Consider the following 15,978-nt stretch of genomic DNA (forward strand, 5'->3'; position numbering starts at 1 on the left):
TTGCTCTACTTTTGTTTTTATTAGATGTTCTTACCGTCTTTGCTTTTCATTATGCTTATATCTGTATTTATGTGTAGAAGCCCGGCAGCCTACTTAACGTGCCTCTTCTATGTTTAATTCACAGACGGAGCCAATAATGAAGACTGAGTGGTTAAAGGTTAACGGGTTCACTAAATCTCGGCTAAAGCTCTGCATATGATGGATTATAGCGACTCTGACAGTTTCACACATCTGGAAATGTTTCCTTATGATGCGATTTTATCACAGAAATAGAAAGAGCGCTAGAGAGACAGAGAGAAACGAATGAGAATCTCAGATTTTTCTTTTTTATGCATTTTTTTCCCCCCTTAAAGGCTCATTTTTAGATTCCCTTTGATTTCAGACGGAAAGATTATCTCCAAAATGAAAAAAAAAAAAAAAAAGATGGGAGGGAGGGGGATAGCAGACATGGAGTATGGAGTCCAATAAAATGACAAGTTATATTTAAAGGCTGGCAAAAAAAAAAAAAAAAAAAAAAAAAAAAAAAAACCTCCTATTTAACCTACATCCGCAAAAAAAAAAAAAAAAGACAAATCACCTGCCCGGTTTTGTTTTAGTTACGGCAGCAGGCGGCCCCCTAAACGGTGTGAGATCTGAGCAGCCGGAGGCGCATGGGTCCTCGGTGGCCATGCAGGAAGAGAGAAATCTGAGGCAGCCTCATCGGCCCAACCGTGTCTGCGCAGTGGGGCCGTCGAGGGAAAAGAAAACAAGGAAAACCATATTGCATGTGTCGCCACACCCATCACACGCAGCCAGACGTGGAAGGGGGTGAAAAAAATATATATGAAAAAAAAAAAAAAATACATACAAAAATTACAAAATTAAACACCTTTCTATCGGCGACATGACACTATAGTGGAAGGCTGCGGATGAGTCACCACCACCACCATCATCATCATCACCATCATCATCATCACCATCATCATCAGCACCAACATCAGCATCCTTCCATCACTGGTCCAGCAAAAGCTGGAAAAAAAACAACAACAACAAAAAAAACGTTGACATGCTGATGATGCTGTGGAGATGCTATGGCGCACGTGGGGGGCGTTTTACAGGAGCGGCATTTACAGATGTTGCACGCTGGCAATGCGCATGATACTGCGGCTCCCGCTTTTACACTACGGCACGCTCCAACTCACCTTGAATCGGAACGATCCTCCGGGTTCGTCATGCGGGGCGGAGGGAGGAAGAGAGAGAGGTGGAAGAGGGGGGGGATGGGGGGGGGGGGAGAGCAGGGGGCTAGCGAGGTAGGGTGCGGAGGGTGCGGGCACAGCCAATGCACGCCCCAAAGCCTCAATCGGCAACCAATCCGGTGGCGGCAGAGGCGGACCTGTTGGCTTTTTGCATTCTCACACTTGGTTTCACTATGCGCTCGTAAAAGAGAGACAGAGTGAGAAGGAGAGAGAGAGAGAGAGAGTAGAGAGAGGAGGAGAGAGGGAGGAAAAGGAAAAGGAAAAAAGAAAAAAAAAACGGCTCCGTGTCTACTACAAACGCGGCGGTGCAGGTGCTCTGTCTCTTCGGGAGAGGATGCGGATGGGAGGACGGGGGAGGGAAGAAGAAGAAGAAGAAGAAGGGATGAAGGCAAAGCAGCGCCGCGGGGAGAGAGACTGAGAGACGTGGAATGAAAACGGGGCTTGCGCCGAAGAGTCCGAGAGGTGCAAGGTCGAATATGAGCAATTGGTCGAACGGGGCACTTTGCGTGGTAATAGCTGGTCGGCAATAGTACTATGATTTGGTATGTGGCCACTCTGATAGCAAGTGTATTCAGCACCAGAGGAACGGCCGCTCAAGGTGAGTTGAAGTGCGATATATTTTCTCTTCAAGCCGCGCGTGCATGACATCCCCCCTCCCCCGCACCCTCATTTTGTGTGTGTGTAGGTGTGTGGGTGTGTGTGTGTGTGTGGAAATTATTATTATTACTCCTTCCTCCCGCGTGTCCGATAATAGGAGCTGCAGCGGCGTCTCGTTCACCTCCCATTAAAGTTCGGCGTACCACCTCACAGCAGCTGCATTTTGCAACCAGTATAGATCATAACAAAAGCTCGTCTGACTGATACGGCTGCTGGGTTAGGCCGGTGTGTGTGAATGTGTCTGCGTATGCGTTAATGTGTGTGTGTGGCGCATTTGTGCAGCCTGGAGGGTAACGAATCCGCCGCCGCTGAAGGGGAAATGTGTGCATTTGTATTATAGTCCCATTTGAGTTCTCCAGAGAGGGGTGTGACCACCGGTCTCAGCCCTCCAGATGGGGGGGGGTAGTAGCTAAATAATGCATCACGTGTCAGACGAAATGCATTCTTGAATTTGATAGAGCTCACTGCCGCATGCACGGAAAAGAAATGCAGGATTTCACACTATAAAGGAGGAGGAAGGAGGAAAGAGGGAAGAGGAGGAGGAATAAGAAGAGGAGGAGGAGGAGGAGGGAGGGAGGGAGGGAGGGGGGGTCAGAGTGTGGCGTGCGTGATGCACCGCAGCATGCTCGGCCCCTGTGCTGATCTAAGAGCTTCAGAGAAATACTCACATTGCTCCACAAATCCCTGTGCAAAAAAAAAAAAAGAAGAAAAACTGCACAGTGTCCATTTTGCTCAGATTTGCCTCAGATCTGCTCTCGTGTTGACCCATGTACTTACTTAACCTTGCTTTTCCACTGGCGCCCAGATGAGGGAGACATGTGCCCAGTCTGTCGCCTGGTAACCGATCCCAATGACCCCCACCAACACACACACACGCAAGCACACACACACACACACACACACACACACACACACACACACACACACACACACACACGCAAGCACACACACACATACTCATACGCCGTACCCAGTCAGAGCTGCACTTGCTTACAGGTGTTGGCCACTATGCTGGGATACCAGCCAGAGGAGTTAGCAGCGGGGTAAATAAATAAATAAATAACACAGCAAAAATGTCATTTCTGGATTACATTTGAGGAAGTGGGTGCAAATAAGTGACCAATCACAGCGCCTTACAGTCAGATCTCGTTTCACTTGGATTCTATGCGACGAAATGGTGCGTCACAGGAGGGAAATCATTTCCAATTTCCAGCATAAATCCAGAAAGTGTGGTGTCCGTTTGTGATCAGCCCTCCGTTGTTGTGGAACCACTTTGAAACGCTCGTCTTTGCGAAGCGGTTTAAGCTCGGTTGGATTAGCATGAAGCTACAGCGGAGATCATTCGGATCTTCTTAAATAGACTAAGATCTTGGATTCAAGGTAGCGTCCTTCTGAGGATGTTATTTTTTTTTTTTTAGGCGTCCTTCCAGGGTTACCTTATATTTCCATCCTTCCGTTAACTCGAATGATGCTACCAATACCAGGTTTCATAACGGGAATGGTGTGTCATTATGCCCACAAGCTTCCATTTTGGTTTCATTTGACCACCAGGCTAGCTTCTTCTTATACCTGCTTGTTGTGCCCACAATGAGTTGCTTGTGGCAATAGTGGCTAATAGTCGTCCTGAGATCTGTGGTGTTTATTTCTTTTTGCTTGGTTTGCAATTGTTCCGTGCTGCATCCACTCTCTGATGATGGGTGGAAATGGGTCAAGTTTAAATCTGAGCCTGTTTCAAGCTCAGATTTATTAATATTCTCTCAAAAATATCTCTGTGGTTTTCCGCAGAACATTTACATCCACGTTGAGGTTTAATTGCGGCCTGGTTGTTTTCTGAGCAGGTGGCTTCTGAAGGCAACGGGTGATACTGGATTTTACTTAAAGGTATCACAGTAATAGGGGTAGAGATGTTGGTTTTTCACATAAAGCGTGAAAACACAAAATCTTACCAAGTATTTTCGTCTAGTTTCTTGTGCAAATACCTTAAGACGCTAGAAGTAAGACAAGATTAACTTTTATGTAACTTTATAGCAAGATATATGAGCTTGTTTTCAACACAAGTCTTGAATATTGATAAAAACTAGTTCCACTGGCAGATGATTTTTTTTTTATGACATGTGCTCTTTATAAATGAAAAAAAAGATCTACCAGTGGAACTAGTTTCTTTTCACCTCAATATTCAAGAGTTATTGACATAAAACAAGCTCCTTTTTCAAGTGTACTCAGATATTTTCCCTAGAAAGTAGACAAAACACAACAAGAAAAAAAATAGTCTGTAAGACTTTGTGTTTTTGTGGTGAAGTTTGTGGCTGAAATGAAAAAATTTTTTAAAAAATTCACCAGTACGCCATTAAGAGCTGGGGCTTGTAAAAGAAAAATAACTAAATGCTGAGATTATTTAGGAAGAGTTTGGCCATTTACTGTATAAAATATTTAAATTTTGATATAAACAAACAGGAACGACTTGCATGAGCATTGGAAAATATTAGGCTGAAAATATAAAATCTTATTTGTAAACTGTTCTAGGGGGTGCAGTTCATAGCAAATTAGTTAATCCTATTATAAAAGACATAATATTTACATCAATTTGTTTATCTCACTTTTGGCGGGGAAGCCAGTGAGTCTCAAAAACTCCTCGATTTATTTTTTTCTTTCTTCTTTTGACCAATTTTTCATCTGTACAGTCACTTTACCTTTCAGAATTATTAGCATTTCCGAGGCTATTTAATGGTTTTGACTATGTGAACAGAAGATTTTTGTTCTCCGTGTCGTTGTTAAGACTTTCAGATCTGAATTTGCTGCATAACAGGAAGAAAAGAAAAGAAAAAAACAGAAAAAAAAAGGAAAGTGAGATCAGGGCAGCTCAGCTCAGTTGAAACTTGGCTGCTTTGTGTTGGAGTGGTATTTCGCTTGGTGTGCACTTTGCTCTGTGTCAGGCATAAACAAAGGATCAGGAGATCTACAAATAGATGTTCTTTCTCCCGAAAATAACATCTGAATCTGGCTCAGACACTCTGAAACGGCGTGACGTTGTGTTTGCGTAGCTTATATTAGTGCATGAATGTACGCTGTAGTGTAATTGTAGAAGTTGGATTTTCTGTCATGAACATTTTGTCACTTAAGAACAGTGAATACATGAGTGTTTTAGTAATGCTTTCTGCCTTACCTATTAAGACAAAAGATTCGGATTTTGCTCATTTCTGGGATTTCTTCAATAATTAAATGATAAATTCGTTCAATTCATTGAAACAAACATTTACTTTGCCTAAAAAAATACATTTCAGATTTATTAACATGTGTAAGCATGTGCACCAACCTATATGTTCCTTACTTTTCTCTCTTTCTCTATAACCAAAGTGTTTGCCAAAAAAAAGGAGCAAGTTTCCATTTTGATTCATTTTACAAACAGGGAAAAACAACAGATTTTTTGACATTTGACCTGGAAATAGAAACTCATTTAATTGGTTCAATCGTGTTTAATCTGGTTTTTACTGTTTTTGACCAGAGTTTCACTGTATTCGCAGGTTTACTGGGTGCCAACCTATTCACTGTCCTAGACAGTTTCAGTTCATTTTAACATATAAAGAACCTTCTTAGACTGTTATGCTTTAAATGTAAGATATGTACAAATTTAATGGCTTAAGTTAAATATGAAATCAATTTTAACATAGGTCACCTGACTTCAACTTCTTCTTACGTTCTACTATAAGCTTCTGTTTTTATCCAAATTTTACGAGACCAATTTTTAAAGCAAAAGATACTTAAATATGAGTTTTACAACAAAGAAGGAGCTGGATTTGGACAACACATCAGCTTTTTGGATTTTAGCTACTTAAATATTGAATTTTGAGCCATTGTTATGAGATGTTTTGCTAGTTTGCAGAAAAGGGGATACATTCTTTTCAACTGTGCTGATTGCATCACGAGTAGAGATGCATCCAGCGTAGTTTTGTTGGCAGATTTCTCCATCCAGGTTATATTAATATATACATATTATGTCACCCTAAACCTGACACTGATCACCCCTATAAAAACTTTCTGAGAGCCGGTAGCTATACTTGAGATGCTTCTTTAACTCATCTGATTTCTATTCAGTCCTGACCTGCTTAGGTCTGTGCAGTGGAGGTGGAGCTATGAATCCAAAATATCAATAATATCCATGCCAAGTTGGTATTGTTACCAAGATTGATACTTTACTTTCAAATTCCCTCCTGAAATTGTGCTTTATTTTTGGATCCTAGTTTCTTAAATCGGCCGCCAAAAAGATTTTGTTTCAATTTGTTCCCAAATTGAGCAAATTGAAACTAAATACACTTTGTTTATTTAGGAAGAAAATGCACACAAATCATGTTGATATGCTATTAAAGTATCTTGTGGATCCCTGTAAACTTTGTCCAAATTCTGTTGTCGGCCTGAACAAAAATAATTCACAGAAAAACCACAAAAACACCTGAATGTCACAAGTTTGATTATTTATCAAGCTTAAAAAGTATCGGCATCAGTATTGTATCGCTGATCGATGTCAAACACTGTTATCACACACTGTTATTGGGCAGCATGAAAGATAGAAAAGTAGACAGCAACTGTGTCATAATAGTTTCTGCATTTATAAAGCCTAAAATCTTGTGCGTAAACCATTTTTCTGAAACTCTACTAATGAAAACATGTTAGTATTTCTTCTGCGACCGAAGAAGGCACCTTCCAAGAAACTGCAGCAGGTTTAAACTCCTACACCAATTCAAGCCGTTTCGGGAACTCCGCTGTTAGCCATGTCCGATATGCAGACAGTGATGTATATCGCTCGGGTATGAGCCGCCACTTCCAGTAAATGCACATTCAAAGACTTTGTTTTATGCCAAGTGCCCATCAGGGAAGAAACATATGCTAAGAGAGACCCAGGGTTAGTCCAACAAAGGCAGCAGTGACTTGGCAGCAGATCGAGGTGAAGCAGGACGGACGCCAACGGTAGTGTAGAAGTAATTCAACGTCATCGACAGGTGGAATATTTGAAGTATTTCTGCTCAGTCATCAACGTTTGACGGGTTCTTTCACTCACCATCGCACCGAGATTTAATGTTAGTTGAGCACACGTCAATTTAGCTTCAGTTTTTATCTTAAGGACTGTGTTTTTAGAGTGTCAAATGACCTCGGTTGACTTTTTTTTCGTCCCTTCTTATAAGCACGTCCTGTATTTTTATCTTTTGTGAGCAGCCAAATTATTGTCAAGAGCTTTCACCTCATCTACACGCAACATCGTTTTGGTTGCGTTTACCCACAATGCCCTGCATCGCGTTGCGATTCTCACGTCTGTTTGACTTGAAGAAGGCCAAGCCCGGTGTTTTTAAACGGAGATAAAGTGAAAGCAAAAAAAAAAAAAAAAGAACCAGAAGGACAAAGGCATGATCTAATGTTGAAGTTCTTTGGGATTAATGATATCCAGAAGACACAGATCTGATGTCTGTAGGTCTTGCTTTTGTTTGATGACTGCTTTACTGTTTCAAATGTAAAATAGAAATTTGGACTGTGCTTGGGAAATTTCCTTTTAAAATTGTGACAGTTTTTATGGGTTAGAAGTATAGAGTCATTTTTCAAACGTTTTTATAGTTTTGGGGGTTTAGTATAGCTGTTATGAAATTACGGTAGTATTTCAAGCAGGAATTTTCTCCTGACTTTTTTCTCGCATTAACTTTTATTTTTTCCACTCATTTACGTTTGACAGTTTTGCCATGTTGACTTTGTTTTCTATTTTCAAGGCTAGAAAGGTTTCTTTCCTTGGTCTTTTCTTCTTCTTTTGCTTTTTTCTAATTTAAAGATAGCCTTTAAACTAGCACTAAGGTCATTTTTCACAGTTTTGAAACACATTGATTCCCAGCTTTGAAAGTCAGTTGTCATGGATACCATCAAGGGTTTTGACAGTTTTTAAATGCTAGAGCGTGACTTTAATTTTTCCCCTGAATTTGTACTTATCTTCATTTGTTTCTGTACTCAACAAAAAGCTAATTTATTTATTTATTTTACAAACACTAAAAGCAGAGTTCTGCAACTCACATTTGCAGAGGTTTTAATTTTCCTGTATTATGGCATAGAAAAGTAGACAGCCAAAAAATAATTGTATTGTTTGAATTCATAACCTTTAAAACCCATGGTGCATATGTATAACATATTATCTGAATCTTTATTTCCATTTGAAAAGGTGCAAAATAGTGGGCATTTTGAAAAAAAATACATAAGATAAACATTTATTTCAAACTGAAATAGTTTGAAATTCCTTAAATATGACAGATTTTATAATTTATAATTTTTTTGTTTTTTTTTTCACTTTTTGTGTTCATCCCAAAATACAATCATGAGTGTGTTCCGAAATGATCTTATGTTTTCCAACCAGTTTCTCAAACATGGACCCAAGCTTTCCCTCTCAAATTCTCTATGCTCTTTTTTTTTATTTCTTTTTTTTTTAAATCTCGCTATGCTTTATTTTATCACGATCGTGAGAGTAAAGCTTAGTAATGAGCTTAGGAGAAAGGCTGTGCTCAAGCTGCGGATGGCAGACTCTCAGTGCTGGGCATCTGCCAGCTCTCTATGGCATTGGCCCCCTTCATCCCCCCTTTACCTCTTCCTCCCACCTCCCCTCTCTGCCTTCCTCTTCCTCAGCCAGTCCGGTCCCGGCGGAGTCCTCTTTGCAAACAGAGCCTGCAGCATTCTGGGAAAGCCACATTCAGATCATGTGGTTCTGGTTAGACGGACTAACTCAAAATCCTCTTCAGTCGTAGCGCATGTAGCTGGACACAAGTTGTAATGTGTCCTACATTGTAGATCTTTATATATATATATATATATATATATATATATATGCTTTAGAATTATTAATCTGATGTCACTCTATTCACATAAGAGTGTTGAACGTGACTTCTATCAATTTCTTTAAAACAGAGGCGTAACAATTACTCCTACTGCAAACACTATGTAAGATTTTGATCGTTTACATTTGCAGCGTGACAAAACATATAAAAAATTGCTAAATTTAGCATTTTTTTAAGTTATCCTTACTGTGACTTCATTTTGCTACTTGTTTTAGGACAGTGTTAGAACGTGGGGGCTCTCCTTCGGTTTCAGTTTATGTTTTTCTAGCGTTATATTTTGGAAAGATGCTGTGGTTCTGTTACCACAGTAATAAATCATTTTGTAAACTAAATCTCCATAAATGATTTTGGTAACTTTTCTACACGTTTAAAGTGACACATATCCTCTGAACACATTTGAATTTGAATAAAATGCAAAACCTGACATCTAAAGAAAAAATTGGATACTGTAAAAAACGTCAATATTTATATTTATTTGATTCTTTTCAAACAGTGTAACTCACAGATTCATTAAACGTGGAGTGATATTCTTGTAATTGAAATACTTTTTTGGCTCAGAGGTAATAAAAACCCAAAACTGTGTGTCTCAGAAAAAAACCAGAATATCACTGAACAGCTCCCTCGCTAAAGTGAAGCACACACTTACAGGCGCTAACAGAAACTTTTGTTCTGTTATGCTTTTATTTTGAAGACTATTTTTGAGGCCAACTTCCTGAGGGCTGGCTTTGGCTAATGACTTCACTTGGAGGGACATATTTTTTTTAATAGATGGGTTGTTGATTTAAAGCTGCAGTTCTGCCTGTCTGGTGATATGTTTGTAAAAAATGTTCTGAAGAAATTAAAAGGTAAAAAAAACAAACATTCAGAGGTCTGGGCAACTACTGTTGTTGCCCTTTTCCATCTGATTTCTGGTTTTCATCTTGTTTCAGGGCTCTACAACACAAACCTCCACAACTGCATAATGCAAATAAAAACAAAACATTTCAAAGAGAAATGTTTCTTGCACAGAATCATTGGCTGTCCCTCCTTTTTCTAGTATTACTGCATCAATGTGGCGTAGGTGTAATGGGAGCCCAGATTGCTTTGATAGCGGCACTCGGGTCATCTGTATTGTTGGGTCTGGTGTCTCACCTTCTTCACAACGCCGTATGGATTCTCTGTGTTGTTCAGGTCAGGCGAGTTTGCTGTCCACTCGACCACAGCGCCACCGTGGTTTTAACAGCAGCTTTTGGTACCTTTTGCTGGAAGAATGAAATTGGTGTCTCCGTAAAGCTTGTCAGCAGAAGTAAGCGTGAAGTGCTCTAAAATTTCCCGATGGCCAGCTACAAGAAGGTTGTGCCATTCCACTCTTCATCCTCAGTCTGAGAACATGATTTCCAAATTAAAGTACAAACTTTTGTGTTTTGGCAACATTTGTGGCCCTCGTCTAGGATTTGTCTGAAGTGGCTCTTTGTGTGCGGAATCCAGCCTCAGTCCACTCCTTGTAAATTTTGCTTGACAATCTTCTCAAGGCTGCTCTTACTGCTGTTGCAACCTTTTCCTACCACACGTTTTTCCTTTCACTTAACTTTTTATGAACATGCTTAGATGCGGCACTCTGTGAAAAAGCTTCTTTAGTCATCAGTAGCTTACTCTACTTCCCACTCTCGTGGAGGTTGTCAATGACTTGTCTTCTAGACATGTGTCAAGTCAGCAGTCTTCCTCATGACAGTGTAGCCTACTGACCCAGACTGAGAGACGATTTAAAGGCTCCTGAAACCTTTGCTAGTGTGGTAGTTAGCTGTTTAGTGGCTGACTCCATGAGGTTGTAATTTTTATCTTTATTACAATGAAATGTCCTGGTAGAAACCCCCAGATTTTGGTGTTTTGAGACACATAAGCTATTTGTATTAGCTTGCAGATAATGAAGCTTGTTTAGCTTCATTAAGCAAGCTTCCTTAGCTTGTTTCTGCAGCAGCTTGTAGCTACAGAAAAGCTACTATTTGACTGTAGCTTCTCTGTAAGCTACAATCAAAATAAAAGCTTGGAGGGGAAAAAAAAGTCCATATAAATGAGTGACAAAAATGATTTTATGTATTTGTATGGGAAACTCATTCAAAATGTTCTGCTGTGTTTCACTAGCTTTTAAAACCAAAGAGAAAATGATTGAGGTCACTTTCTAAACTGTCTTTAGCATCCCGTGTTAGCAATTAGCACCAGGTGGTGGAGCATTCCTTAAAAAAATATTAGTATTTGTTTGTTTTTTGATACACGATATAATTTGTAACCCTACTCTGAGTTTTATAAAAGGTTGCCAACAGTTTCATCACCAGTATGTTCTGTGATAAAAAGAGGCTGCGAGCTCAAAATCAAGACGGAGCAGTGCTAATCTTCGCTACACTGCTTAGCCTTTCCCAGCAAGGGCTAAATTTCTTGCTGTCTGATTTGTTCACACGCGTGTTGCCTTGACATGGAAAAATAACCTTTTATTTCAATATATTGATGGTCTTCTTGCATCTCTCTGCTTCTCTGGTCTTTATTTCTTGTTAAGCTGATATGGAAAATAACTAGCTTTGAGTGTTCCTCACTGAATAGTAACACTGAAGTGTCACTGTTCTCTGTAACCTGATAGTGCTACATATGGTTCATTCCAAAAGACTGCACTTACGTATTTTTTTAAACAGCCTCAGTGTTTTTAATGTTGTTCAAAGGTATGAATTTCTAATGAGGCTCAAAAAAATGCAGTTATGGTAGAAGGTGCAAAGATTAGACCGAAACGTTAAAAAGTAGAAACGAACTGAAAACATATCCCAAAGAACGTTTCTGAATGTTTTCAAGATATTCTAAAGAAATAAAAGTAGATTTCAAGCTTTTGTGCACTGCTGTATGTGGGACAACTATTATCTGAATGTCTGAGCAGCTGATGAGGAAGGCCTGTGTCGTGTTGACTTTTTCCCTCGCATGATTGTATATGATTCATTGATGCTTAATAAATAGTCTCATAAAAAGCCATAATTAGAGGAGTCGCATGAAAGCACCAATAACCACTGTCGTAGCAATATACCTCTTTGTATAATCACTATAAAACACCTCAGCTGAAGCTTTTATAACTCATCTAAACATCGCTTTGAGGCACAATAAAAATATCTGAATCAGCTGGGGATGGGGAATTTTTGTGCCTCGCAGCAGCGCAGTGTCCAGCGATGTTTTTTGGCAAGCCAAGTTCATTTCACACATCCCTCAATTCTTTGTGCTCTTTTCTTTTTTTTCCTGCACATTTAGTTGGGCGTCAGCAAATCCAGCGCACATCCCTGACTGAGCCTCTGCCAGAAAAGGAAACTATCAGATCTATGACACATTTTTACTGCACTAAAGCAGACATAACAGACTCTCTCAGACTCGACTGGAAAATGATACAACAGGATTTCCAGTTCGGTTCATGTGAAATATTTAGTTCAGTGATGAATCATTGAGCTTTGACTCAAAGTGTGGCTGTTTTAAAACGACCTCTTTCAGATAAAAAAAAAAAACAGATTAAAATAAAATGTTGGGAAAAGACAATATAATAAGGTAGCGTCCAAACCTTTTTAGAGACCTTTTCTTAAAAATCCAAAAATAATTTCATAGTTAATACTTCTCTTATCGTCCTCATTTGTCATTGAAAAATCTCATCCATGAAACAAAATGGCCCCCAGGCTGAAGTTTAATGTGACAATTGCTAGCGTTAAAGTACTCGAGATGGTCTCGAGACCACGTTTTGATGGTCTCGTCTCGGACTCGACCGCATTTGGTCTCGGTCTTGGGCGTTGAAGACTCGGGATTTTATTTCAAGGCCACAACTGTGAAAATGTCATTAAATTGCCAGCATATTGTCCAGTTCATTTGCTAAGATCTTTGTATTCACTGGTTGCAAAGCATACCGACTAAAATTCAAGCAATAACGTAATGTACTAATTACGTCTTTTTGTTTCCGCTGTCACACTTCGCCTCCCCCTTTAACTCACACGTGGCACTCCAAGACATGCGCAGTGGTTTTCTCTCAGCGGCAGATGTCTGTCTAATCCTCGGTAATACATATCCTGCAACATAAGTCGTAAGAAATCCGATGGAGACATGTAAATTAAGCAGCGCTTCGCTTTCACAGACGGCGGGGACTACGTCTAACTTTTATCGTCAAAGCTAGCTGTACAAAGACACATAAGCATCTGCGATAAAAAAACAAACAAAAAAAACCGCTGAATCATGGACCTTACCAAGCTCCGCCCACAACCGACCCACGTGACCGCAAGTCTCACAAACAAAGCCTCGCAGCCTGTTGTTTCTATGTAAACATGACTCGATTAGTGCATCATTTCTCCCGGATTTTCATAATATATCAACTACTACAATGGACAGAGGAACTAACAAGTTCATGTCATCATCTGGGAGGAGGTTACTGGTTTCTCAGTCACAAGCTGGTTGCAAACCTGAGGCCAGCAGGTGTCAGTCAGTTATGGTAGATCTGATATTTGGTTTGATGACATCAATATGAGAAGCTGCAGACTGATTGGAGGAACCAACGAGCTCTGTAAAGGTAAAGGCAAATCTTCTGAAGTTGGGATATAATTAATTTAATTTCACATAATTATCGCGGTAGAAGCCATTTGTTTGTTAAAATTTTATGAGATATATTTGTTCTATTTGATGTTTGTTGTGAATGACGTAAACTCACAAATGAACGAGGTAATTAGTCCAACGTTTAGAAACTACAGCGGCTGTAATGAGCCACAGCAAAGGGAAACAAAGGTAAAATAACCCGAACAGGTGATCAACTCAAAACCACTCCTACCTTTTTACTCTTTCTCTCTCTTTGTAGTTTAAGCACACCTGTTACCGTGGCAACCGCCTGCGCCCCGCAAGACGAGCAAAGATTACGGTAAAAACATAACATTATGTTTTTACCGTAAAAACATTAACATTCCGTTACGATATCAAGTTTCCAGGCTTGATATTTATTTCTCGATTATTAATCAGCGCTTCCCTGAACACAGCGATGATTGATTGACTAGCTGTACTTGGTGCTAACGTGGCTAACAAGAGTAACAGTTTAGTCCAAAGCCTTTTCTGCTCAAATAAAATCTTTAGTGTATGTCAGATACAGACACATTGCATATTGATCTGTTTAGTTAACGTAAGACTGTGTAGCAGACAGGCTTCAAGGTGTAGAAGTTGTATCAGTTCTGCCATTATGCTGTACTTAGCTAACGGGAAGCTAAGTGTGTTTGTGAGACGGCCACGCACGTGACCACGTAGAATGGGCATCAGCCAATGAAAAGCGGCCCCTCTGGTAAGGTCAATTGTTAGGAGGTGTTGACTGACGTGTTGTATATGTGGGACAACGCTGTGTCCAAAAGTCTGCAACATAGTGATGTGACATTCACAATTGATCCGATTCTTCTGAACGGCTCTTTATTATGAACGACAGGACTGGAGCCTCACTGCGAGCCGTTCTTGTTTTCTTGTAATGCTCTGCGTACACTGCGATAGCTATTATTATTTTATTTAATTATATACCTTGATATTTATTTAATTAGCGAATAAATAAAACAAGAACGGAAGAACACACAGAGCATGCACATTGCTCTTTGATTGTCACCTGTCATGGTGGCAGACATTACAGCACTGTGTGCTGCCTGGCTTCATGCAGCGGGAGAGCGAGTGAGAACTCGTGCCTTGTGCTTGGTGGCAGCACAAGGCACAAGTTGTTGATCCTTGGTCAGTGTTCATAGTTGAGCGTTGTTTACTGTTAATGCATTGCCTTAACTGCTATGTTTAACGGTGCAGACAGTGGTGGTTTCTGACACGGGCAATATGGGCAACCGCCCAGGACGTTATCTTGTTAGGGATGGCATTAGACCTCCGCGGATTGTGGCACAGAGATGGAAACAAAGCAGAATGACGAAGAGTTTGAATTGGTCATGATATTGGTTAAATCTGTTTTAGCTCTAAGTGTTTAATGTCTAGGTGGTTTTTATGGGAATGTGAATCTTTTGGATCAGTTTAAGATGCAACTTTGATTATGTTTCACATTTTATTGTATCATGTAGCGCGGAACGCCGGTCTTGGTCTTGTCTTGATCTCGATACACCCTGGTCTTGATTTTGACTTGGTCTCAGGTTAGGTGGTCTTGACTACAACATTAATTTGGCATTCAAAAAAGCAGCAGGAATGTAACTACTTAAATTATAGATGTGAATATTTAGAAATTTCTCAGCTGATTTTTTAAATTTTTTATTTTATGTTCCATGTACTCTGTGTTGTAAACACTGCATGCTTGGGAGGAAAGGGCTTCCCTAATAAGTTGTATACTCTCAAGAAAAAAGGTTAGTCTTCAATTTAATGTAACTTTCTCAGAAATCTTAAGTTCTACACAGATTTGAGCTGAAAGGCTATTGGCAGGAAGTCCATTGACATAAAATCTCTTTTCTGAGTGAGAGCTAGCCAACACCTGACCAAGATACAAAAAAAAAGCATTACAAATTGCTTTGAATGATGAAGGTCTTTGAAAGACCTTCCAGTTGAAGTTGAAAAAAACCAGTTGAAGGATTCAAGCGCCATAGTTAAATTCTTCAATTCTAAGAAGGCTTTAGAGAGGGTTTTGCCTAAGGGAATAAAAATGCTGTAGCTGAAGCAAGTCCAGCAATATCCTCCATGACCAAGGTTGCAGCATATGAAAATGGATTCTGAGGACTTCGAAAAGAAGCCGGCGTGATGAAGACGAGCTCTACCCAGTTGTTTTTGGAGACAGGAAGTGACGTAGATAATAAGGTAGTTTTCCCAGTAACGGGTATCATAAATGATTGTAAGCCTGTGCTGTTTCCTCCTCACACCCAGGGGAGCAGATAGCTACCACTGTGATATACAGCGTTATGAAATCTGATTTAGGGCATCTTTCAAAAATGTTTCTAATTTAATTTCATTTGTGTACAACAGAATGCTTTCCACGTGTCAGTTTTAGATTGAGCCTGTGTATCTTTACGGCAAGCGTCTTCTCTGGAAGATAAAAGAAAGCAAGCTAAAGTGAGAAATTGACTTTTATCTATTAATGATTGCAGCCATTACCTATGAAAAGATGCGACAACGCCCCTCCCCCCACCCCCCTAACCTACCCTAACCCCCCTTCAACTTTACCGGCACGTATTAACATGCAAGCAAACCGAAGTGTACAGGTCCACACACGCGCGGCGCTGAGTCCATTCTCTGATGTGACC

General features: G+C 40.0%; 1 protein-coding gene and 1 long non-coding RNA gene across 7 annotated transcripts in view; one reads left to right on the forward strand and one right to left on the reverse strand.

Moving 5' to 3' along the window:
- Positions 1 to 330: 330 nt before the first annotated feature.
- LOC114133558 (uncharacterized) lies at positions 331 to 1,073 on the reverse strand. The gene is made up of 2 exons (XR_003593210.1): positions 869 to 1,073; positions 331 to 714 (listed from the first exon to the last, which is right to left on the reverse strand). It is a non-coding gene; the product is annotated as an uncharacterized LOC114133558 (long non-coding RNA).
- A 358-nt stretch (positions 1,074 to 1,431) lies between these two features.
- Positions 1,432 to 15,978, forward strand: part of igsf9ba (immunoglobulin superfamily, member 9Ba) — an 89,853-nt gene continuing 75,306 nt past the window's right edge. The window contains exon 1 of one of the 6 annotated variants that reach the window (XM_028045617.1): positions 1,432 to 1,833. In XM_028045617.1, coding sequence (XP_027901418.1) covers positions 1,770 to 1,833 — 64 coding nt within the window. In that variant the 5' untranslated portion in view covers positions 1,432 to 1,769. The remainder of the gene's footprint in view (positions 1,834 to 15,978) is intronic. The other 5 variants (XM_028045616.1, XM_028045612.1, XM_028045613.1 and 2 more) reach the window with 5 other exon arrangements.

Source organism: Xiphophorus couchianus, chromosome 18, assembly GCF_001444195.1.
Source record: "Xiphophorus couchianus chromosome 18, X_couchianus-1.0, whole genome shotgun sequence".
NCBI classification, from domain to species: Eukaryota; Metazoa; Chordata; class Actinopteri; order Cyprinodontiformes; family Poeciliidae; genus Xiphophorus; species Xiphophorus couchianus.